Below are 24,523 nucleotides of genomic sequence, written 5' to 3'. Positions count from 1 at the left end.
TCGCCTAATGATTTTGATCGGGACAATGTTTCCACAATTAAGGTTCATCCCACACATAGTATTTTGCATTACTTTTCAACTTGTCTTTTTGAGCACGTGTGAATGTGTCGGGATACCTCTTTATGTCCAAAAAGTTAACGATATCGGCATACCAAGGAGTAGATTGAGTGAGGGAAAAGAGATGCTCACCCGGAAACTCGTCCCGCAACGGGAGAGGAGTTTCATTTGAAGTGATCCGTCTTAGATGATCGGCAACAAGGTTCTCGCATCCACTCTTGTCCCGGATTTCCAAATCAAGTTCTTTTAACAATAAAATCCATTGGATGAGTCTAGGCTTTGCATCTTTCTTCGTCATCAAGTACTTAAGTGTTGCGTGATCCGAATACACTATGACCTTGGTACCAAGTAGGTATTGTCTAAATTTCTCCAAGGCGAACACTATGGCCAATAGCTCCTTCTCCGTGGTAGAGTAGTTGCTTTGAGCATTGTCTAGTGTCCTTGATGCATAATAGATCACGTGGGAGGCCCTCCCATTCTTTTGACCCAAAACGGCGCCTATCGCATAGTTGCTTGCATCACACATGATCTCAAAGGGGAGATCCCAATTTGGTGCTTGCATGATGGGAGCGGATGTAAGCAACTCTTTGAGCTTGTCAAAAGCTTCTTTGCACGCCTCATTGAACTTGAAATCGACCTCATTTTGCAAGAGTTGGCACATTGGTCTTGTTATCTTTGAAAAATCCTTGATGAACCTTCGGTAGAATCCGACATGACCTAAAAAAGAACGAACTCCCCGAACACAAGTCGGGTAAGGTAAGCTTTGAATAACAACGATTTTTGCCTTATCTACCTCAATTCCTTTCTTTGACACAATGTGACCCAAAATGAGATCTTGACTCACCATAAAATGGCATTTTTCAAAATTTAGAACCAAATTTGTTTCAATGCATCTTTTTAAAATTTTGGTGAGATTGGTCAAACACTCTTGAAACGATTTTCCATATACCGTAAAGTCATCCATGAAAACTTCAAATATATTTTCAACATATTCCGAAAAGATACTAACCATACAACGTTGGAAAGTGGCCGGGGCATTACACAATCCGAATGGCATTATCTGGTATGCAAAAGTACCAAATGGACATGTAAATGTTGTCTTTTCTTGGTCCTCCGGTGCCACTGAGATTTGGTGAAAGCCGGAATACCCGTCGAGACAACAATAATGAGATTTCCCAGCCAAGCTTTCTAACATTTGGTCAATGAAAGGCAATGAGAAATGATCTTTTCTTGTGCTTGCATTGAGTTTGCGGTAGTCAATACATACTCTGCACCCGTTTTGCATACAGGTGGGGACCATCATACCTTTGTTGTTTTCGACCACCGTGATTCCCGTATTCTTTGGAACGACTTGCACCGGGCTCACCCACTTGCTATCCGAGATTGGTTAGATCATCCCCGTATCAAGGAGCTTCAAAATCTCTTTCTTCACAACTTCCATCATTGGTGGGTTCAACCTTCTTTGTGCGTCCCGACTTGGCTTGCATTCATCCTCCATCAAAATTTTGTGCGTACAATTGGAGGGGCTTAATCCCTTGATATCCGCAATCGTCCAACCTATGGCTTCTTTATGCTCCTTCAACACCTTGAGAAGTTTCTCTTCTTCAAATTCGGTTAGGTGAGTTGAAATGATGACCGGAAGGGACTCGTTGTCTCCCAAGTACGAATACTTCAAATGTTGAGGAAGGATCTTCAATTCTAATTTTGGCGGTTGGACAAGGGAGGGCGGCAATATCATGTGAGTTTGAGGTAATTCAATTTGCTTCACACTAAATTGGGTGGTCTTCTTTATCTCCAAATTGTTGACTAATCTTTCAATTTCGAGGTCTAGCGAATAGAGCTTCAATTTCTTGGCTAATTTTGCACAATCAAACGCCTTGCTCAAAACCATCTCCAACATGTCATCATCACACAACTCGAACAATTCTTGAGTCAACGGTTTGACAACATCTATAAATCACAAAGATGAAACATCACTAGGATACCTCATAGCATCATAAATGTTAAAACTTATTGTTTCACAATTAAATTCCATTGTTAAGCTTCCCACATACACATCAATCTTTGTTCTAGCCATCTTCAAGAATGGTCTCCTAAGTAAGATTATACCCGATTTTGAGGATACTTGTTCATCTAGGTCAATCACATAGAAATCTGCCGGGAAGACCAACTGGTTTACTTGCACTAGGACATCTTCCAAAACACCTCTAGGAAAGATACTTGATTTATCCGCAAGAGATATTATAACACTGGTTTCACTTAAGGGTCCGACATTCAATGATTCATACATCGAGTAAGGCATGACATTGATAGAGGCACCAAGATCAAGCATAGCACTACTAAAGGTGACATCTCCAATCTTGCAAGGGACCGTGAACATTCCGGGATCTTTACACTTGGGTGGAAGCTTCCTTTGTAAAACCGCGGATGCATTTTCATTCATCGAGATTTTCTCATTCCCTTTCAACTTTCTCTTGTTTGTGCAAAGCTCCTTCAAGAATTTTGCATACCTTGGAATTTGTTTGATTGCATCAAGTAAAGGGATGTTTACTTCCACCTTTCGGAAGGTGTCCAAGATCTCTTTCCCCTCCATATTCTTCTTTGAAGTTGCAAGTCGGGAGGGGAACGGTGGGTGAGTGGCTATTGGTGTCACTAGAGGAGTAGTCTTCTTTGGGGCTCCGGCTTGTGTGTCATTCTTGGCTATGGGTTCCTCAATGGGGATAATCTCTATTTCTTCCTCTTCATCCCTCGACTTCTTCTTCGAACTATTTTCTCCGGTTTGTTTGCCACTTCTCAAGGTCACCACATTGACATTAGGGTTCTTTTCGGTTTGAGAAGGGAGTTTACCATGGGACTCCAACTTGCTTATGGATGTAACTATATCTCCCATTTGTGCTTCAAGGTTGGAGATACTAGTCCTTGTCTCTTTTTGGAATTGTTGATACTAGTGGCTAGGGATTTGACAATATCTTCAAGAGACATTCCAGAGCTACTTGGTTGAGATTAAGGAGGTTGTTAATGATGATGTGGAGGGTGCGGTTTGGGTTGATAGTGTGGTTGTTGATGTTGGTAATGAGGTTGTGGTGGTGGATAGGATGGTCTAACCAATGCATTTTGAGGCAATGGTCTTGGGTTGTAGCTCATGTTGGGATTTGGCTTCCAACTTGAATTATATGCATTTTGGTAACCATATGGTTTGTTGTGGTAGTTTTGGAACTCTCTCGTGGCATTCACATGCTCCGCATCTTCTTGAAGGATGGGACACATATCTGTAGGATGTCCCATTGTTGCACATATTCCACAAACCATTACTTGTGCAGTTTGTCCCATGGCTAGCTTTTGGGCAATGGATGTTAGATCTTTGATTTGAAATTCAAGATTTGATGTTCCCACTTCACTGACTTTGTGTTGTGTGTCTCTCTTCATGTCTTGGCACGGGACAAAATGTTGAGAATTCGCGGCTATGGTGTTGAAAAGTTGTCTTGTTTGTTGTGGAGTTTTACTAAAGACATCACCACCACTTGAGGCATCAACTAGTCTTCTCTCCATTGGCAACAATCCCTTATAGAAGTGTTGAATGAGGAGTTGTTCCGAAATTTGGTGTTGTGGGCAACTATAGCACAAGTTGTTGAACCTCTCCTAATAATCATGAAAAGTCTCATTTTGACCTTGGCAGATTCCACAAATCTCATTTCTAAGACTTGAGACTCTTGAAGCGGGATAGAACTTATCAAGGAAAGTTCTTGCCATGTCGGTCCATGAGTTGATCGACCCCGGTGGAAGATAGAATAACCAATCTTTTGCTCTATCGGCCAATGAAAATGGGAATGCCCTTAGCTTGATTTGGTCATTGGTTGACCCTTGTGGCTTCATAAATGTGGAACATCTTCAAGTGCTTATGAGGGTCTTCATTCTCCAATCCATGAAAAGTTGGTTGGGGATGGACTAAACTTGACTTCAACTCCGAGCCTCCTTCTAAAACCGGGTAATTGATACCGGTTGGAGTTTGTGTAACATCGGTCTCCATTATTTGCCTCAAGGTTCTTTCGGGAACTTCTCATCCGTCTGCCATTGCAACTAGTTCAATAATGAGGGGGTTTTGTTGTAGAGGTGGTGTTTCGGGAATTTCTTGGCGAGGGTCGGGACTAGAATCGGGTTCTATATCACTTAATGAAGCGGTTTCAACCTCCGGGTCCCCGTGGGGGTTAGAAGTTTGACTACGTTCAACTCGTTTTTCCTTCGCCAAACGCCTTGCTTCTTTTTCGATTTCTGGGTTGTAAATCAAGTCACCTGTATGCTGAGATCTAGGCATAGAGAAACAAATTGATTAAAAATAAACCAATCCCTGGCAACGGCGCCAAAATTTGGTGGTTGTCGAGGCCAACAAAATTAATAACCCTAAATCTTACACACTAAGATAGTGTATAGTGGTAAAGGGGTCGAATCCACGGAGATTGGTTCAATTTATAACTCTATGAAAAATCTCTTTGTAAAAATACTTGTAAAATAACAATAAAAAATAAAATTACGGGGGGGGGGGGGGGGGGGGGGGTGTTTAGTTCTTTCGATTGTCTGACAAAAATTAAAACTAGCTAGAATGAAAATATGACAAGTAAACAAGTAGAAGATTGAATTAAATGCAAAGAAGTGGAATTAGTTGATTTTGGGGAACACCTCATGGATGATATGATTGACTTATCATTAGACTTAATGGAATAACACTTGTAAATTGGTTTAACTTGGCTATAGCAATTCATAAGCACAAATTGCCTCAACTCTTCTTAGAAATTAAAATGGTTAGAGGAGCTCTTAACACATTTACTTAATTGAAGTCACAAAATCAATGAAGCATAAAATCTTGTGAAAATGAATTAGCTTTAAGTTGTAAGAGTGACCAAGTCCAAAAGATAATCAAATGCTTACATTATCATTATGGAGGAAACATTTCCATGGTATAAATGAAATGAAAACAAACATATAAACCATTTGTTGCTTACTAATTTGAAGGTCTATTACTTAACCAATAAATTAATCAACAACACAAGCATTCATTCATCCAAGCTCATGATCAAAGATAAATAAACACAACAAGATGTTTAACTAGAAAACATTCCCATAAACATCAAACACAAATGTAATGATAAGTCTTCAAAGCAAATAAACATCCATGGGTTAAACCCTAATCAACCAAATGAAAATTTAGCCAAGCATGGCCAAAGTAAAAGAAAAACAATATAACTTAGTGGTATCAAACATTGTCTTAGATGCAAGATGAAAGGAAATTACACTAATCTTCCAAAAATTCTTCAAATCTTCCAAAGCTCTTTGAGAGAATATGGTGTGTGTTCTTCAAGTCCTCTCTCCCCAAAAATGGCTCTAATCTCCGGCAAAAGGGGGTTGAATTCCGGATTCAAAAAGGTGCCAAAAGTCACCCACCAAACTTCCACAAATAGAGTCAACAAGTCAAACCCGGAATCAGCTCAGAGCAATTCACGCGGACCGCATGGGTCACGCTGAATGTGAGACTTGGGCCATTAATCATGCATTCTAGCCCAATCTTCACTTCTTCAACTTCAGCCCACAATCATAACTCTTTAGGACCCATTTGCCATTCCCAAGCCTTCTATTGATTGACCCAATACTCCTTAAATTTTCTTGTAGCTCGATTCCGCGTCGCCTCATCATCATCCTTGCCCACAAATTAAATCTAAATTGATTTCTTCTTTTACGCAAGCACCAAGCCCAATCGCACCACTTCAAGTCCACAAGCAAATCACATGCCTCCATAAGTCCTGCATCCTTCTAAGCCTCCAATAACAGATAGTCTTCGGTAAATCCTGCAATTAAGCTCAAAAGACTAGAAAGCACCCGGTAAAGGAGAAAAATGACAAAAATAGAAAATATGCATGGAGATTGACTAAAATGAAATGGTTTTAACTAGAAATAAGCTATGAAAAGAAGTAATAAAAACGAAAATATCAACTTTAATATTTAGTCTTTTTTTAAAAATAAACTCGTATAATATACCGGTCTCACACCTAATTTCATAATATTTGTTATTCTTCGTATACCATTATATTTAGAGTAAATTACATGTTTTAGTCTTTTAGGCCTGATAAATATAACATGTTAGTCCAGATACGAGAATATCGTTTGGGTAATGCCGTAGTGGATAACATTCGGCCCATAAAGGCTCAAGTATGGGCCTACGAGATGAGTTTATATTTTTACTTCAAAGTTAAACTAGTTCAGTTAAATAAATGTTTAGTTCAATGTTTAATGTAAACTGTCAACTTTCTAAAAGTGAATTGCTAGTTAAATTTTCAAAACACCAATATTCATTCATTAATTAAAAAATTGGAATCTATACATCAGGACTCAGTTTTTCTTTAGTAATTTTATCTCGAGTGTGTTATCAAGTTAACCACCAATTATAGAATTTTATTAGTAATTTAAATTACATTTTTTATGTTGCTGAAAGTCTATAGCATCGGGAAACTTAATTTAATTAGAGGTTTGTATGATTTTGGGGGGAAAATGACTTAGAAGGGTAACTACCTCTTATCTGTGTTCACATATTAACAACTTCTTCTTTTTTGTACATAATAAATCAACTAACTTGTTTTAACTATTTAAATAAGACCAATATTACCGGCTAATACCTGTTTTAACCGGTAACTCAAAGAGAAAATGACTTAGGAGGGTAACTACCTCTTATCCGTGTTCACATATTGACAACTTCTTATTTTTTGTGCATAAGAAAGCAACTAACTTGTTTTAACTGTGTAACATCCCAAAAATCATGACCAAAAATTTCGTTTTTAATTTAATACTAAAACCATAATTGTCAAACCATTAATTTAATACTCCGGCATCGGGCCCCGCCTGACATCAGGTCCCGCCTGGCATCGAGCCTCGCTCGGTATACATATATGTCTTTGTTAGGCCCCGCCTGTCTCCGGGGCCCGCCCGCTAAACACATACAAGCATATAACATGCTAACACATAAAGAAACATACTCTACTATATCCATGTCCTAAGAAACATACTCTGCTAATAATGAGATACGGAACATCGTCAGTACTCAGCTAGTGATGAGATACGGGACCTCGCACACACTCACCTCTTTACCAGACACATACAAGTATCATACAAACAACAAGTATAATCTAACATGCAAACATTCCTCGGGCAGCCGCCCGACATCAGACCTTGGTCTGGAATAATATATTAGCATACAATGCCTAGGGCTAACCCCCGGGTCTTCCTACTTATAGACTACATGGGTTGACATTATGGCCTTAGACCCATTCACACAGTGAGGAGACTCACCTTGCACTGCTGAAGCCCTGGCTGGAACTAGCTTAGTACGGACGGAGTTCTATATCTCATTAGTAGCAGAGTATGTTTCTTAGGACAGGGATACAGTAGAGTATGTTTCTTTATGTGTTAGCAAGTTATATGATTGTATGTGTTTAGCGGGCGGGGCCCGGAGACAGGCTTGGCCTAAGAGAGACAAATTTGTATACCGAGCGGGGCTCGATGCCAGGCGGGGTCTGATGTCGGGCGAGGCCCGATGCCGGAGTATTAAATTAATGGTTTGACAATTGTGGTTTTAGTATTAAATTAAAAACGAAATTTTGTCATGATTTTTGGGATGTTACACAGTTAAAACAAGTTAGTTGTTTTCTTGTGTACAAAAAATAAGAAGTTGCCAATATGTGAACACGGATAAGACGTAGTTACCCTCCTAAGTCATTTTCTCTTTGAGTTATCGGTTAAAACAGGTATTAGCCGGTAATATTGGTGTAATTTAAACAGTTAAAACAAGTTAGTTGCTTTATTATGTACAAAAAAAAAAATTACCAATATGTAAACACGGATAAAAGGTAGTTACCTTCCTAAGTCATTTTCCCGATTTTGGGAACACATCCTCCACTTCCTCTCTTTATAGACAACTAGGGGTATGTCTATGCTTTACACAAAAATAAAATTATATTGTAAAAATATTAATAGATGTATGTTGTTGAAACATAACAAATTTATACAATATGAAATTTTCAATAATTAATCGGTTTAAAGGAATATTATATTATTTTTAGATTAAATACATTGAGATGAAAAAAATGCACTTACAAATAATCGGTTGGAAATTTCTTGTTATCATCAGAATTGAGAAAATTGAATTAATTGAGCGATATATATATTGAAAAGTTAATATTATTATCCCTATTTTAATAAAATAATAAGTTGATTGTCGTTTTGCCAAGTGTCACCGTATTAGACCTCATAATTAATATCATGTCACATGTTAATCTATTGATGATTATACATTTTAAATTTCAAAATTTAAATTTCTCACTCTAATTATATTAAATTAAATAACATTAAAATAAAAATAAAATTAATACATATTATAAGGTCACGTATTTATTTAAATCAACGATTATATATATATATATATATATATATATATATATATATATATATATATATATATATATATATATATATATATATATATCTTTTAATAAGAGAGTACTAAATTTTGCCACGTGTCATTTTTTAATACTATCTCTTTTTTTTTCTTGTTTAAACGAAAACCCAATCTCAATCTTCAATTTCTTAACTAGATTACATAAAATCCAAAACTTTCTAAATTGTACCCGGTAAATCAGCAACCGAATTTTATGAAATTATAACGACTCTATTGTATTCTTCCATGAAGATTTATTCAGTGTTTCCCTTTCAGAAGATGTCACTATCGCTAGAACTCTACATCCTTCTCCACACCATTCCTACATATATCTCAATCCATAAAACTTTAAGCCGCATATCAAATGGGAACGACCACCAGTACGCCATCACCATCAAACACCCACCACTGTGCTGTCGTCCTTCTATGTATCTCTCATGATCCAAAAACCCTAAGCCGCACCAGTATATATCACTCACCATTGTTGTCTTCCCTTCTCTCTCTCTCTCTCTCTCTCTCTCTCTCTTATACGATAAAACACACACACAGAGACATAATACCGATACACCATCGCCGCGGCCACCGCTACCACTCACCTCATCACCTTGAAAACCAATTGAGGAGATAGATCCGTGAGAGGAATTAAAGTTTTTTTTTTTTTTTTTAATTTGTCACCATCCTTCTTTGTACAAATTTTAAAATGAGAACAATAATGTAAAGTCCCGAAAACTAGGGTAAAATTTTCATTTTTAATATAATCAAAACACTAATTTATCCTTTATTCAAACATTTAGATGCATTTCAAAATAAAAACAATTATCAGAGTTCATTCCCAAAATTATAAATTAAGGAAAACACGGGTGTATGCGCTGCGATCAAGCCGAACCCTTCCCCTTCGAATCGGAAGTACCTGAAACTATAAACCACAAACTGTAAGCACAAAGCTTAGTGAGTTCCCCAAATACCACATACAATACATAACATACGAGCCATACATATCATGCATACAATAGAAGGTGCTATGTGCCGACCATACTCTTGCCATTATGCCACGAGCCGTATCATGTTCTTTCCTTGCCAGGCCAGGGGCCAAAACCATGGGTCTTCTAGACAAGTGTCAGGAGCCGCCTCCGGTCTTCCATGCAAGCATCACAAAGACAATCAAAATACAATCTACAACTACTTATCTAATTAACTGCCAGAGTTCATAATCTAATCTTGCATACAGATTCCCAAGAGCTACCTCCTAGTCTTTCATACAAAATGCCAAGGGCCACCTATGGTCTTCCTATAATACATAAACCAAATGGTCCAGTGTTGGTGCCTTCGACCCATAGTACAGTGAGGAGACTCACCTCAACAACTGAACCCATGAATAAATCTATGACTGTTGATATGCTAGAATCCTAGCGCTATCAAACAAATAACACCAAATTAGCAATTGGGTTCCAAAACAAATCTATATATTGGGTAAAAAGACCATTTTACCCCTCGCCTAGTTTGGTCCAAGACTAAGGATCAAACTCCCAATCATAAAGGCCCATAAACCAAACCATCTAAATCCCACTTATGGCCCAATTTTCCAAATTGGGACCAAACCCTTATATGGGCCTTAACCTAAAGCCCATTAACTTTTCCCCAATCCAAACACTTGTTTATAGATGACCCAAAAAAGCCCCAATCAATCCAAGACCATAAGATAGCCCAAACATGCAAAGCCCAACATACCGAGTACGCGGGGTGTACTCAGCACGTACGTGCAGCGTACTTGCTTGGAGGATGGTACGCTAAGCGTACCTGCTTATACACCCAACCTACTCCTCGAAATCAGTCCTCACCATTCCTGACACACCAAACAACCTGAGCCACACAACTACAATCCCAAGCATACCACAACCTTCCCTAAGGCAACCGAAACCAATGCTAGCAGAACTCTCTAAACCCGAAGAAGAACGGATCCTTAATCCCTTGTAGAAAACCACATCTACCTTTCGAACCTGAAATCTAAAATTGGTCCGACTTCCCGACAGACCGCCCACACTGAACCACTACCATGCCAAATCCTCATTGGATACTAGACTAAACAAAACACTTCTAATCCTGATTATCTTGATACTTCCATAGGAATAAAATCACTGACCATATACAGCTGCAGAACACTTATACTTGACAGAAGGCTCAGATAATCCTTCGAGTAGAAGATTTATCTCTGCAACGGTTAGACTCAAACGAGAGTTGTGCAACAGGATAAAGTCAATTACTTTGAGATTATTTAATCCAAATTGCCAGTGACTTAGCATTTTCCCGAATAACAAGCGACTCCACAGAAGAATCCCAAATCGCTAATGCTGCCCGAATCATCGTGCTTCCCTAGCTGCTTTCCAAAAGCAGTCGAGACCTCCCTGGTCCCAACTTGTCTGCTAACTATCTGAAATATCGGATTTCCGCCCGATTGTTGAGTCAAAAGACAGACACACACAATCACCCCTTGCGACTTTCGAAAGAAAGCCTCAACTTGCAATAATTTCCCAGACTATCTCACCACCAATTCCAATGCTAAAAAAATGAATGCTACAGTTGTAGTCTCATGTCATACCCGACCTCCTACGACCTACCATTTCCTGATTCCAAGCATGTTGTGGCCCTCCTATAGTCTTACAGACTAATCCACCCTGGTCTAAATCATCTGAAGAAATTCGTGACCAATCAAGGATTTGCCACACCCTCACCGCTGCATGAAGACCGGTGAATGCTACAGCCACCCTGCAGTCTTTCAACACTCCCACACTAACCGTCCACTAGTGAATGCTACGGGTCACCCCACAGTTGTAACATCCATAAAAATTCAAGCCAATTTAAAACTTTTTCAACTGATTAGAAACCATTAATTATTACAAAGTGTTTTCAAAATACTATCATATAAGAGTTCCCAGAAATCATAATCATAAATCGAGGAAGTGTACGGTCATGCCTTTGCCTTCCACGGTCATCTAATGTACTTGAAACAATAATCGATAAACATAAGCTCGAAGGCTTAGTAAGTTACCCCCAAAATACCCATACACACAACAATACACATACAATAACAAACAACATACTATGGGTCCAATCGTCCATCGGGATGGAATGCCCCAGGCCCCTCAACCATCGGGTTAGAATGCCAACATACTATGGGTCCAATCAATCATCGGGTTGGAATACCCCACGCTCTCAACCATCGGGTTGGAATGCCCACCTACTACGAGTCTAATCATCCTTGGGATGGAATACTCTCAGCCCACAACCATCAGGTTGGAATGCCCACACACAATACATATGTAACAGATACTGTGGGTCCAATCATCCATCGGGATGGAATAGACCAGGCCTACAACCATCGGGTTGGAATTCCCACCTATTACGAGTCCAATCATCCTCGGGATGGAATACTCTCGGCCCATAACAATCGGGTTGGAATGCCCACAACTAGTCAAACATGTGCACCTATATCAGATAATCATATAACAGTCTATAGAGACAACATACTAGGGTCCTATCATCCTCTGGATGGAATACCCTCATCTGCCAATCCATCATGTGCACATAGAACATGTAATCTCCTACCAGCATACAGACAGTTAGACCAACTACAAGTTACTAAACATACTCGCCCCACAGTGTAAAAAATCTTAGGCTAAAGGATTCGATTCCACAACGGTTAGACTCAGAAAAGAGAAGTGAAGCAGAACCCAACCCTTCAACCTAAGATCCTTTAAACCATGTAAACTAGCACATACAAATAGTCATACAGACCTAACAGGTCATTGATCTTAACATCATCCTAAACCGGAATACGAATCTAACATAGCATCACAGCACACAATCACAAGATAACTAGTGATAACAATCCAAAGGGCCGACCTTGGTGCCTTAGACCCTTGAGTATAGCGAGAATAACTCACCTCGCAATGTCGATCTGAACTGAAGAATCCAATTCCCGAGTCATTGTCTCACCAAAACCCCGAACTATCCAAAATAACGAGTACTAAGTCAACAATCGGAATATCAATCTTGACCAAGGGTCCCACATAGCATAATAGTCCATTTTGCCTTTTCTTTAATTTGGACCAAGGCCCAATACCAAATCCATGATCCAAAAGTCCACATATACAAGGCCCATTATTGGCCCAATTTTCCAAATTGGGCCCAAATCCTTATCGGGCCTTTTCTAAAGGTCTAACCCTCCCATTGGCCCAAGAATCACCAATCCAAAGAGTCCATTAGGGCGCAAACATCAAGGCCCAAACAGATGGCTCAATACCCGAAGCCCAAAGCAAAGAAGCTGAAAACAGTCGCATAAGCGGGGCGTACTCTTGAGGTACGCTCACCGTATACGAGGCCTCACATTGATCAAGATACGAGGACACCGACCGAGTACGCGAGGCGTACTCCTCTCTAAGCGGGGCGTAACCTCGTAGGTCTTAAAATTTCCACAAGTGCTTAAGGGATTAAGCACTTGAGCTTAAACTTCAGATCCACTTCTCAAATGTGCTCTAGAACCATAAAGTCTCAAACTTTAAGACCTTGGTTGGCTTAAAAGGGCTCAATACATGGTCTTAATCCATTAAGACCTCTTACAAAGAACTAGGGACCAAAATCGCTCAAGGGACCTCATTTTTATGCCTTAGGAACCATTCTAGGGTCTGAAAGGACAGCTCAAATCATCCAAAACGAACCATGCATTATAATAGGACTTGATGGGACAAAATAGTGCAAATAAGCTACTAAGGATAGATCTAGAAGATATAGGCACAAAGGTAACAACTTTATACCTTCTGGAGCTCCCAAAATAGATGATGAACCAAGATCTACAAGCCAATCTTCCCTCCTTGACTCCTTGAAGCACAAGCTTCTTCTTAAAGGGACAAAAACACACTTCTAAGCTCAAGAATGATCATTAGGAGGCTAGGGTTCTCTCAAGTCGGCTAAGGGAGGCGTGGAGGCTGAAAGAGATGAGAGGAAATGGTCCATAAGGTGCTTAAATACTCCACATACCCTAAAAGTTAGGGTTCCATCCTGGCACTTGTACGCCCAACGTACACATGTTTACGCCCAACATACTACGGTGCGCCCTAGTACGCTTAGCGTTCAACATGTACGCTTAACGTACTACTTCAATTTCCCAAAATTACCACTTTGCCACTAGGGCCTCCTTTTGCCACTTCATTCCAAACCAAGTGCCAAAATGACATAATTAATAATTCGAGGGATGAATTTGAAGCTACTTGAAAATGGGTTGTTACAACAGTCCTACCACACTTCAACACTAACTACCAACCTAGTGGATGCTATGGGCCACCCCGTAGTCTTACAACACTTCCTATTTTTCCATCGCCACCGACCATGGTCTTACCGCTCATTCATCAATCCATACACAACCAGAGTCGAATATGCACTCGACCAAGCGCCCAAGCTAGACTCGATTCTTGCCTGGAACTCCAATTTGGGTCCACTAAAAGCCCATTCTCCATAACCAATAAGGTGCTAAGCAACTTTTAGGAAGTTTTCCTAAACTCCCAACTCACACAATCCTCAACCCATAGGCTCATTTGGTCCGGTCTACCCCCCTACGGGGACGTGAAACTCAAATCTAGTTTCACTCCTGATTCTGCTCTCGAAAATCTAAATAGTTCTCCCTCACTTTGATTCGACTAAGCTCTCCCAGCTCGCAAGGTTTGAAATATTCCCAATCCATCTTACCCCCTTATGATTGAACTGCTTACAACCTGCACTTACCAATGCTAGTTTTCCATTGCTAACCAATCCAAAGACTTTACAACCCTGAAGACCAGATAAACACTCTCCGAAATCCGAGCAAAACTGATAACCCATATGCTTTTAATGATACAATATCCAAATCTTGAAGCCCTATGAACTGATGCCAAGACCAAAAATTCACTTCCTTTGGCATCCTCAAGGACCAACCAAAGTCAATTGCTAAACCACTGAACCCAGACGATACTAGAGAACTAACCTGTTAAATCCTGACCTGTAACACTCTAAATTTTCAACTAAAATTTTCATTTTTAAAATCACATAAAACCCAATATCACATTTCTCAAAAACCACAAATGTATAAATTGTCAAAACACAAGTCAACAACTGTTTGATAATATCCCATAATCCTCAAAAACATAAACTCCAACTCGTGTGTATAATCAAGCCGGTGCCTTCCCGCGATCCTGAGAAGTACCTGAAACACATATCACGCAACACTGTAAGCACGAAGATTAGCGAGTTCCCTAAAATACCATGCACAAATAATTAGCCTCTCATGGCTAAATCTCAATAAGGACCCTCTGGGCATGTGTCTCAGTGAGGACCCTCCGGTCTCACAGCTCGGGTCAGACACTCCAATTCGGTATCTCAGTGAGGACCCTCCGGTTTCACAGCTTGGGTCAGACCCTCCAGTTCGATATCTCAGTGAGGACCCTCCGGTTTCGCAGCTCGGTTAGGACCCTACGGTCCTAACTCAATAAAGCACATATATAATATACAACATAAATCACAAAGACAAAATGCATGATATCACATAACTCAGTATAAGCATATAAGACCTTCCGGCCAATAACTCAAATAAGACCCTCCGGTCAATAACTCATATAAGACCCTCCGGTTACATAGTATTACCACTCAGGTAAGTATAGTGAGAAGACTCACCTCGTAAGCAAAGCAAGTAGATCTTGCACTCAACGATCGGTCTCAACTCCGCCTACATATCATAATCACCTCTAATTAACACTTTGTAATAACCACTCTAAATATATTAAGTAAACCGCTTTACTAACTCTTGGAAAGGGTGAAAAGACCATTTTACCCCTCCATGGCCTCCATAATCCCTAATTTGACCAAACCCTAAAAGTCAACGAAAGTCAACACTCGAGTCAACAGTCCATGTTGACCCAAATCGTCGACTGGATCTATGCGACTCGTCGAGTTCCTCATGTATTCAGAAAATCAGGAAACTTCCAACTCAAATCGTCGAGTTGTAGCGCGTCCAGACTATCGGGGAAAACCCTAACCGACTCGTCGAGTTGGCTCATGCACTCGTTGAGTCCCTCTAGTCCAATTCTCATTCGAACGATTCTAAGCAGAAATAAAGTCCCAAACTCTAGATCTTGCCTCCCAAGGCTAAAATACCACGTAAAGCTGCAAGCTTTACATCCATGAATGGCACCTAGGGCTCAAAATGCCAAAACAAATCTCTATAGAAGGTTTCATGTTTGGAACTTGGACAATAGCTTGATAAAGCTTGGATCTTTATGCTCAAGGGACCTCATACAGTCCAGATCTGAAGTTTCACCTTCATGTCTTCCTCAAATGGCTCAAAGGCTAAAAAGGAAGATGGAAATGGCCACAAACTTCCTAAAGAAGAGATCTAACCACACAATGATCAAGGTGATAACTTTTTACCTCCAATTAGCAGCTGATACTGAAGGAACACTGGATCCAAGGCCCTCCTCTCGTTCCAACCCTCTTGCTCCTCAAGCTCCTTCAAGATTCCACTAAGATACACTCTCTTAGCCTCTCTCTCTCTCTCTCTCTCACTCTCTCACAAATGACACTAGCTCGTTTAGGGTTTCTCTCAGGGTGTTAAGGTTATAATGGAGGCAGAAATGAAAGCTTAAGGTCCTTTAAATAGGGTACAAACCCTGAAAATTAGGGTTTTCACACTCAAAACCTACTCGTCGAGTTGGGGTCCTCCAACTCGTCGAGTAGATTCTAGAAATCCCGCGACTATCTCCATCTCTACTCGGCGAGTTGGGGCATCCAACTCATCGAGTTGCCCTAAAAAATGAATATAATATAATCAAATATTATACCTAGGAGTCGGGATGTTACAATTCTCCCCCAATAGAATCAGACTTCGCCCTCGAAGTCATTCTTCGGAAACAACTCTGGGTACTGCTCGCGCATCTCGGACTCCGGCTCCCAAGTCCACTTGGATCCCTTCCGATGCTGCCACTGAATCTGAACCAAGGGCACCTCTTTATTCCTTAAGACCTTCGCCTTCCTATCCAAGATCGCTATTGGCTTCTCAATGTAGTTCATGCAATCATCAACCTGAATGTCCTCTAAAGGGACCACTGTTGTGTCATCAGCTACACACTTCCTTAGCTGGGATACATGGAAGGTGTTATGAATCTAACTCAACTTTGTAGGCAGCTCTAACCGATAAGCTACCTTACCTACTCGAGCGATCACTCCGATGTATCTAGGGCCCAGCTTGCCCCGCTTCCTGAATCTGATCACCCATTTCCATGGGGATACCTTCAGGAGGACATAATCCTCGACCTGGAACTCTAGCTCCGAACATCGCCGGTTTGCGTAACTCTTCTGATGACTCTGGGTCGTCAGCAACCTCTGTCTGACCTGCTGGATCTGCTCAGTCGTCTTGAGCACTATCTCTGTGCTCCCCATCACTTTCTGCCCTACCTCTTGTAACGCCCGTAGATAAGGGCTAGTCAATTTAGAGACGATAAGCGTCAAAAAATGAATTTTTGATGAAATATTATTTAGAATGAATAATCTTAACTAAGTTTTAGTATATGTTACAAGGATTCCGTACATATAAAGAACGCCGAAATCCGAGTTATAACGAAGAAGTTATGACCTGTCGAAGTTTCGCGACAGAACCGACACGACACAGCGCGACGTAAAAAGTGAATTTACGTTAGAGAGATATTTATCCTTAGCAATCTAAATGAAAGTCGTAGAATACGTTAAACCGTGAGCGTGCATAAAAAGAACGTCCAAATCTGACTTCGTATGAGAAAGTTATGATTTTTCTAAGTTTCGACTTAGCGGTATGCAGCCCGAATGCTCGATTTGAGACCGAGCGGTTTTTAGCCAAAACAATCTAAATGAGAATTGAATATCTCATTAATTGTAGTAAAACGATAAAAAGATAGGCGAAAACGGACGTCGGATGAAGAAGTTATGATTTTATAACGGAGTTTTCCTGTCCCGACCTACTAAAAATAAATAATAAAAATAAAGTCAAAATTAGCCGACGGAGTCTAAACGAAAGTTGTAGATTGTAGTCTCACCTATGCGTGGATATAAAGAACGTCGAAAACGGAGTTCGTATGAGGAAGATATGAATTTTTGAAGTTTATTAAATATTTTCGAAATTTAATTTAAATATATATTGGCCGATATTATCCATGGGGGGAGTCAGTGACCTTATCGTCGTTACGCCCCGCGTAAATCGGCCTTCCAGACCCTATAAAAGGGGGTCGAGTGCAGCCGATTCAATTGCTCATTTCTCTTCTTCCTCTTGCATTTTTGCATCGTTTTTCGTGCAAGAATTATCCCGAAGCCCCGGTATCATTCCCGAGCCCCGAAGCAAGTCCCGAGGCCCCGAAGATCCCGAGAAGTGCGATTCCCGAGCCGAAGCTCTGCCCGCGAGAAGTTCGATTTTTGTGAAGATCTTCCAGATCTACCGAAGAATACTACTTCTACAAGTCGTAGTGCTGTCCGATCATCTTCTGATCAAGTGAGTGTATACTACCTTTCATAAACACGATAATAATACAAGTATGGTTTGAGTGTATTAAGTATATTGTTGTTTATATGTGTGGGTGTGTAGTTACTTTCTTCTAACACATAAATATGAAATATTTGCTATGAAATACGTGCTATGTGTTTATATGTTATTTGTCTATTTGAGATGGGCATGGAAATTGGAGTTTTATACAGGTGTTAAATGAGTTAAACTGTGTAAGTATTTATATCTACAAAATTCTTGGGTAGAACATAGGTAGATGGAAATTGTTGGTGACTATGGAGTTAGCGCCTATTGTATAAACTTTGGCGACTATGGAGTTAGCGCTTGTAGAGTAAACCTTGGCGACTATGGAGTTAGCGCTTGTTGAGTAAACCTTGGTGACTATGGATTTAGCGCCTATTGTTAAGTGAACCTTGGTGACTATGGAGTTAGCGCCTATTGTCGAGTAAACCTTGGCGACTATGGAGTTAGCGCTTGTTGAGTAAACCTTGGCGACTATGGAGTTAGCGCTTGTTAAGTGAACCTTGGTGACTATGGAGTTAGCGCCTGATAACTATGGATTTAGTACTTGATAAATAAACTTTGGCAGCAATGGAATTCGTGCCGATTCCTTACGAATAAATGAATGAAGGATAGTTGGTTCTTAGGGTAAAACCTTAAGAAGATAATGGGGATGGGTAATTGGGTTGATTGTTTGTTGATTAAATATAATAATTATATTATTGTGGGTTGAAAACCCTATATGCTCACCAGGCTCCCAAGCCTGACCCACTCAGTTTTCTTTTCATTACAGGTAATGGCACAAGGGTATAAGTTGGTGGACTTGACGAGAGATTTTGGGATTATAGATCAGTAGTTATAATTAACTATTGTAAGATCCATTTTATATTGTTTATGCTTTTGGTCTGTAACGAACATGACATCCCGAGGTTTTATTATTTAATGAAAATACATTCTTTTCGAGAAATGTTTTGATAAATGGTTATCATATTTTATTTTGGGAACAAATTCCGCAACCGTTTTCTTTAAACGATCACTCTGACTTATAAAACAAAGCATAAACAAATCGGTCTTTTCTGGCCGTGAAATTGGGGATGTCACACCTCTCTCCAACAGATGGGGGTCCGGTACTTCCTCCCATATAAAAGCTCAAAGGGAGGCATACCGATACTGGAGTGATGGATGTGGTTGAATGAAACTCAACCAAGGGCAAGTAGGTATCCCAACTTCCATCGAATTCCATAACACATGCATGTAGCATGTCCTCGAGTTTTTGAATCGTTCGCTCGCTCTGCCTGTCTGTTTGTGGGTGGTAAGCGGTGCTGAAATGCAACCGGGTACCCAAATCCTCATGAAATTTCTTCTAGAATCTGGAAGTAAAACACACATCCCAATCTAACACTATCAATGTTGGCACCCCATGCCGTGCCACCACCTCTCGAACGTAGATCTCGACCAATTTCTCCGCAGAAGAGCTCTCACTTATAGCCAGGAAGTGAAAACTCTTCGTCAACCGATCTACAATCACCCATATCACATCAACACCTCACTCAGTCCTCGATAACTTGGTAATAAAATCCATGGAAATCTGCTTCCACTTCCATAGAGGAACCTCCAAAGGCTGCAACTTGCCATGAGGACGCTGGTGCTCTGCCTTGACCTGGCGACAGGTCAAGCATTTCTCGACTACTCATTGTTGGAGCATGAAATGCTCTACAAATAATGAGTGATAGTTAGGTTTATTATTTTCCCTTTAGTGTATTGTTGGTATTTCTCTCTCCTATATAAAGAGAGAGTTGGTCATTTAATTTGTAAGAGTGCACAAATGTAAATTTGGGTGAGGTCAATTTCTTTTATTCTGATTTCGTTTCCTAGTTGGCTTTATAAATTCTAATTTCTTTTTTGTTGTTTTGTTCAAGTTTTACTTTTTGAGTTCGAAATCTATTTATGTAAGTTTGCTTTAGAAATCTGCATTTTTATTCTCTTCTTGATTTCATATTTATTTTATGACAGGAAAAAGGAGACAATGTCTTTAAAGACCTTTGTTTAGCTCTGATTTCTCCTCTCTTTAGGATGTAAATCTACTGCTTCGTATATGATATTTGTGGTTTGCTTCAGCCTTCATGTAAAATTTTGTACCATTTGTCATCCGTGCTTTGATTATGATTCAAATTTCTAAAGATCCTTTAAGCCTCCATGTAAAATTTCTTACCATTTGTCATTCGTGTTTTGCTTATGATACAAATTTCTAAAGATCCTTTCTAAACTTTTGTGTTTTTGTTGCTGTAATGTGAACCAGGAGGCATATTTCTGAATTCTGACATTATTTATTTTAAATATCAGGACATATAGAGGAGCAGAAGGTATAAATTTGTTCTATTGTTTCTATTAGATAGTAGTTTTAAAAATAGATTCCAATTTCTGATTATATGATTTATGTTTCAGATCTATTGACGTCTTGAAAGTGGAAACAAAAAAGTTACAAACATAAATGATGTTTTAGCTTAAAAGTGATATTGTACCTCCAAAGTATTTTAAAATCGAAGCTCTTAAAATTGTATCTCCAAAGTGATATGATTCAAGAAGGTTGAATGGATCAGCTTGTCTAAGTATCGAAAATGATTTTTTTACAAAATGTTGATTAATGTAAAATAGAGATGTTTTTGCTTCCTAGTTACACAAGGCCAATGTGATATTTGTATGTTTTTGTGTGTATTACTTGTTTCATTATGAATTTATTGTTTTTTTATAACTTTTTTTTTTATTTATACCCTTGTCAAATGTTTGGTACATATATAAGGGTATAAAATTCTTTTTTAGCTCCGGGTAGTAAAAACCATTGGACCGGCCCTGGGGATATGTGATCAGTTTTATAATGTAATCAGGGATAAATATTATGAATTGAGAGCTATGTATTATGAGTCAAAGTGAAAAATCAATGGTTCTTACTTTTATTTATCAGAGACCTAACGGATTCTAGGCATCCAATCGACAGCTTTTTAGAGCGCGAGCGGACTTTTCGATTTTCCATGCGCAATTGAAGAAACCATAGATGGTTGTTTGGCGCCTGACTTTTGGTTGCCCTGGCTACTTTCTCACGTCAGAAAGAAAACAATACATAGGGATAATATTTTTGGGCCATATATACTATGTGAATAACATGATTTATTTTATGCCCTAAGAATTTGATGCCCTGGGCGTAAGCCCAAGTTGCCAGGTATTGGGCCGGCTCTGCCAAACAATAACAAAAGAAACCACGTTCGTTAAGTGCTTTTTTGCATTAAATCTTTTCTCATGTTTTAATTAGGCTGGATTTTCAAAGTAAGAAGTGTTAATAAGAGTTTTTTAAAGTGCAAGGAAAAAGTGAAGAAAAAACGGAAGTAAGATAGTATATTACAATTTCCATTTTACCCATGCCCGATAGTATAATACAATTTTTATCATAAAATGACAATTTTAAAAATTTCTTGGAAGTATATTGTCAGTAAAAACTGACCATCCTTAGATTCGAAACATTATAGAAAATGGTTATTATTATTATTATTATTATTATTATTATTATTGATATTATTATTATTATTATTATTATTATTATTTTATTTTAAAATGACATGCTAATGTAACATGTCCCATTTGACATTTTGTCCATTCTAAAGTATATTATCAATTTGACCATAAAATGACCATAGGTCGTCAAGACTATTTTGGTTGTTTTCTATGACTATAAGTAGATGAAGATTAAAGTCATAGAGGAGGATTATAGTCTTATAAATACCACTTTCAATATTGCGTATAAAAAAGAGTTTAGAAATTTATAAAAAATAGTAAAAGAATATATTTTTTAAAATTTTTTTAGTTTTTATTGATAACATTATTATTATTATTATTATTATTATTATTATTTTTTTTTTATTTATTTATTATTTTTTTTTTATCATTTTGTGTTCATGTATGTTTCTTACATTACTTTACTTTATAATTCTAAATAAATCAATTTTATTGTCATTATTATTGTCTATATATATATATATATATATATATATATATATATATATATATATATATATATATATATATATATATATATATATATATATATATATATATTAGTTTTTTAAATATTATATTTCACTATTACGTTCATTGATTATTAATTATATCTTAAATCTAGACATAAAGAACGTTCCTTATATCTTCAAACTGTTTTATAAAATTATACAATTATAGACAAAACATGTAACTATTATTTAAAATACATGATTGCTAATATACGGTTAATATTACGTTTTTTTAAAGTTTTAATATTGGTTTATTTTTTCAACCGTTTAATACACGAATTATAACTTAGTTGATTGAATAAATCAATCCGCCCAAAAAGAATATAAAGATTGTGAATCCCGTCTTAAACAACAAAAAATTAATGACCTTTTGAAGAAATTCATGCAAGACGACTTCAGCACATCCGACTCGTTCTACTATATATTTTGGTTTGGTTTTTAGTATTTTGTATTTGAAAATTTCAAGATTTATGATTATTGCTTTTCTTGATATTGAAAATGTTAGATTTTTTATTTTTATAATTAGATTTTCTGAATAACAGAAAAATGGTTTTTTATTTTTTTATTTTTTTTAACTAAAAAAACAATGCAATTAGAGATCCAAAACGAAGAGTGACCTTTTGAAGAAATTCATGCAAGACGACTTCAACCCATCCAAACTCATTCTACAATATATTTTGGTTTTTAGTATTTTGTATTTGAAAATTTCATGATTGATGTTTATTGTCTTTCTTCATATTGAAAATGTTGGATTTTTATTGTTATAATTAGATTTTCTGACTAACAGAAAATTGGGCTTTTTTTAATTAAATTTTTTTATTATTATTATTTAGTATTTTTTTTGTAATTTAATAAACTAAGAACAATGTAATTAGATATCCAAAACCAAGACCATCCATAAGGTTCCTCGTTGATTCGTCGCTACACTCTGAACCCTTAAGCCCTTTGAAATCTGTCGTAAAATTGTCCGTCGCAAAATTGCTATGCCACACCATTACCAACCCATCTATTCAATTCTGTTGCAAATTCGTTGCCAAAGATCAATAACAATTTTTTCGCAATTTTTTGGTTGTTTAAACTTCGGTTCATGCTTGTTGGAAAATAAAAGGTATCATGTTGGCGATTGATAGGTCCATCGTTGATATGCGAGATTCCATTGCAACTTCAATCGCTAAAAATTAGACACGCCAGAAATACTACGGATATACTTCTAAGAGAACACACATGTATTAGCAATGAAAGTGTCCCTATGTGAAAGTCGTTTTTGTTGTAGTTTACAAAAATATTGTTTTTTGCAATCAAAGTAAATACAAGAAAAGTTGTCTACAGAAAATTGATTAAATTATGGGAGGTGATTCTTCCACGTTAAATTTTAATCCATCCACTAAAACTTTATATGTATTACCAATTATGTCCCTCATTTAATATTAAAGAGAGAAAGATCAATTTTTTGTTCTACACCTACATCCACATATTAAATTAGAACTAACTTTTATTTTTTTTTCTTCTTCCTTATCATTATTTACAAACTACATTCTCATTTTAACAGTTAAATCTTTTGTACGAACAGAAAGATCCACCATCATTTTTATATTTAAATAGGGCTTGAAACTGATAACTTTTTGTCTCCACATGATTTAAAAAGATTGCGTCTTCCAGTTTTATAACTCTAAAGACATTGCTTGTTGTCCCTTTTATTATATTAATAAGAACTGATAGAATTCTGATCAAGAGGTTAAGTGTAAGCAAATATGAACCTTTCCCTGGTCACCACACGAAAAAGAACCCAAGGAAAGAAATGTCGGAGATTGCAGTCCATTATCCTATACGATATGTCAAACCTTTTAAAATAAAACACATTAAACACACATATGATTGCAAACAGGCATATACCCAAAAGACATCAGATCTCATCAACATTTACCCAAGCCCAACTCCTACGAATGTTTTTCCTACTTCTGACTACAACCATGGATAACAGCTTAAAAGGCTCAAACATCTTTCCTTATTCCTATCTGATTAATTGCATCCGCCTAATGGGTTCTTCTGACTATTTGAAACTGAAAACCTGCATGGAATTAGATAATAACACTACAAGAAAAACACACACTAAAGTATGCCCTTCCCTAATAATCCCACGAAAAGAGAGAAAATCACAAAAAAGACATGCCTGATATTGCAGACCACAAAACCTATCATATAACTAGTCTAGATTTTAATTGTAGTATAATGTAAGGTGACTTGCATAATTTTTCTTCAAGACGAAGTGTATAACTACAAAGCTCTTGCCACATACCAATTACCAATCAAAATTAAGAGAACTTACGATTCATACAATCAATTTTTTTTTTTTACAATTTATATGTATGTATAGAGAATCTA

At 37.8% G+C, this 24,523-nt stretch overlaps 1 protein-coding gene across 1 annotated transcript; it reads right to left on the bottom strand.

The window, feature by feature from the left end:
- Window positions 1-1,444: 1,444 nt before the first annotated feature.
- On the bottom strand, window positions 1,445-2,947 carry LOC111886763 (uncharacterized). Its single transcript, XM_023883006.1, has 2 exons — window positions 2,080-2,947; window positions 1,445-2,007 (listed from the first exon to the last, which is right to left on the bottom strand). The coding sequence occupies exons 1-2, from the start codon at window positions 2,945-2,947 to the stop codon at window positions 1,445-1,447; spliced, it is 1,431 nt and encodes a 476-aa protein (XP_023738774.1).
- Between the last annotated feature and the right edge of the window lie 21,576 nt (window positions 2,948-24,523).

The sequence above is a fragment of the Lactuca sativa genome, chromosome 4, assembly GCF_002870075.4.
Source record: "Lactuca sativa cultivar Salinas chromosome 4, Lsat_Salinas_v11, whole genome shotgun sequence".
Lineage (NCBI taxonomy): Eukaryota > Viridiplantae > Streptophyta > Magnoliopsida > Asterales > Asteraceae > Lactuca > Lactuca sativa.
The sequence above is the reverse complement of the archived record's forward strand: the minus strand, read 5'-3'. Positions and strand labels throughout refer to the sequence as shown.

Bases quoted from the DNA above. Each gene is read 5' to 3' on its own strand.
- LOC111886763 (XM_023883006.1), bottom strand. From the start codon at position 2,947: ATGGGAGATATAGTTACATCCATAAGCAAGTTGGAGTCCCATGGTAAA. The intron at 2,008-2,079 runs GTGAAACAATAA...TGTGATTTATAG, and splicing joins CTTAACAATGGAATTTAATT to ATGTTGTCAAACCGTTGACT.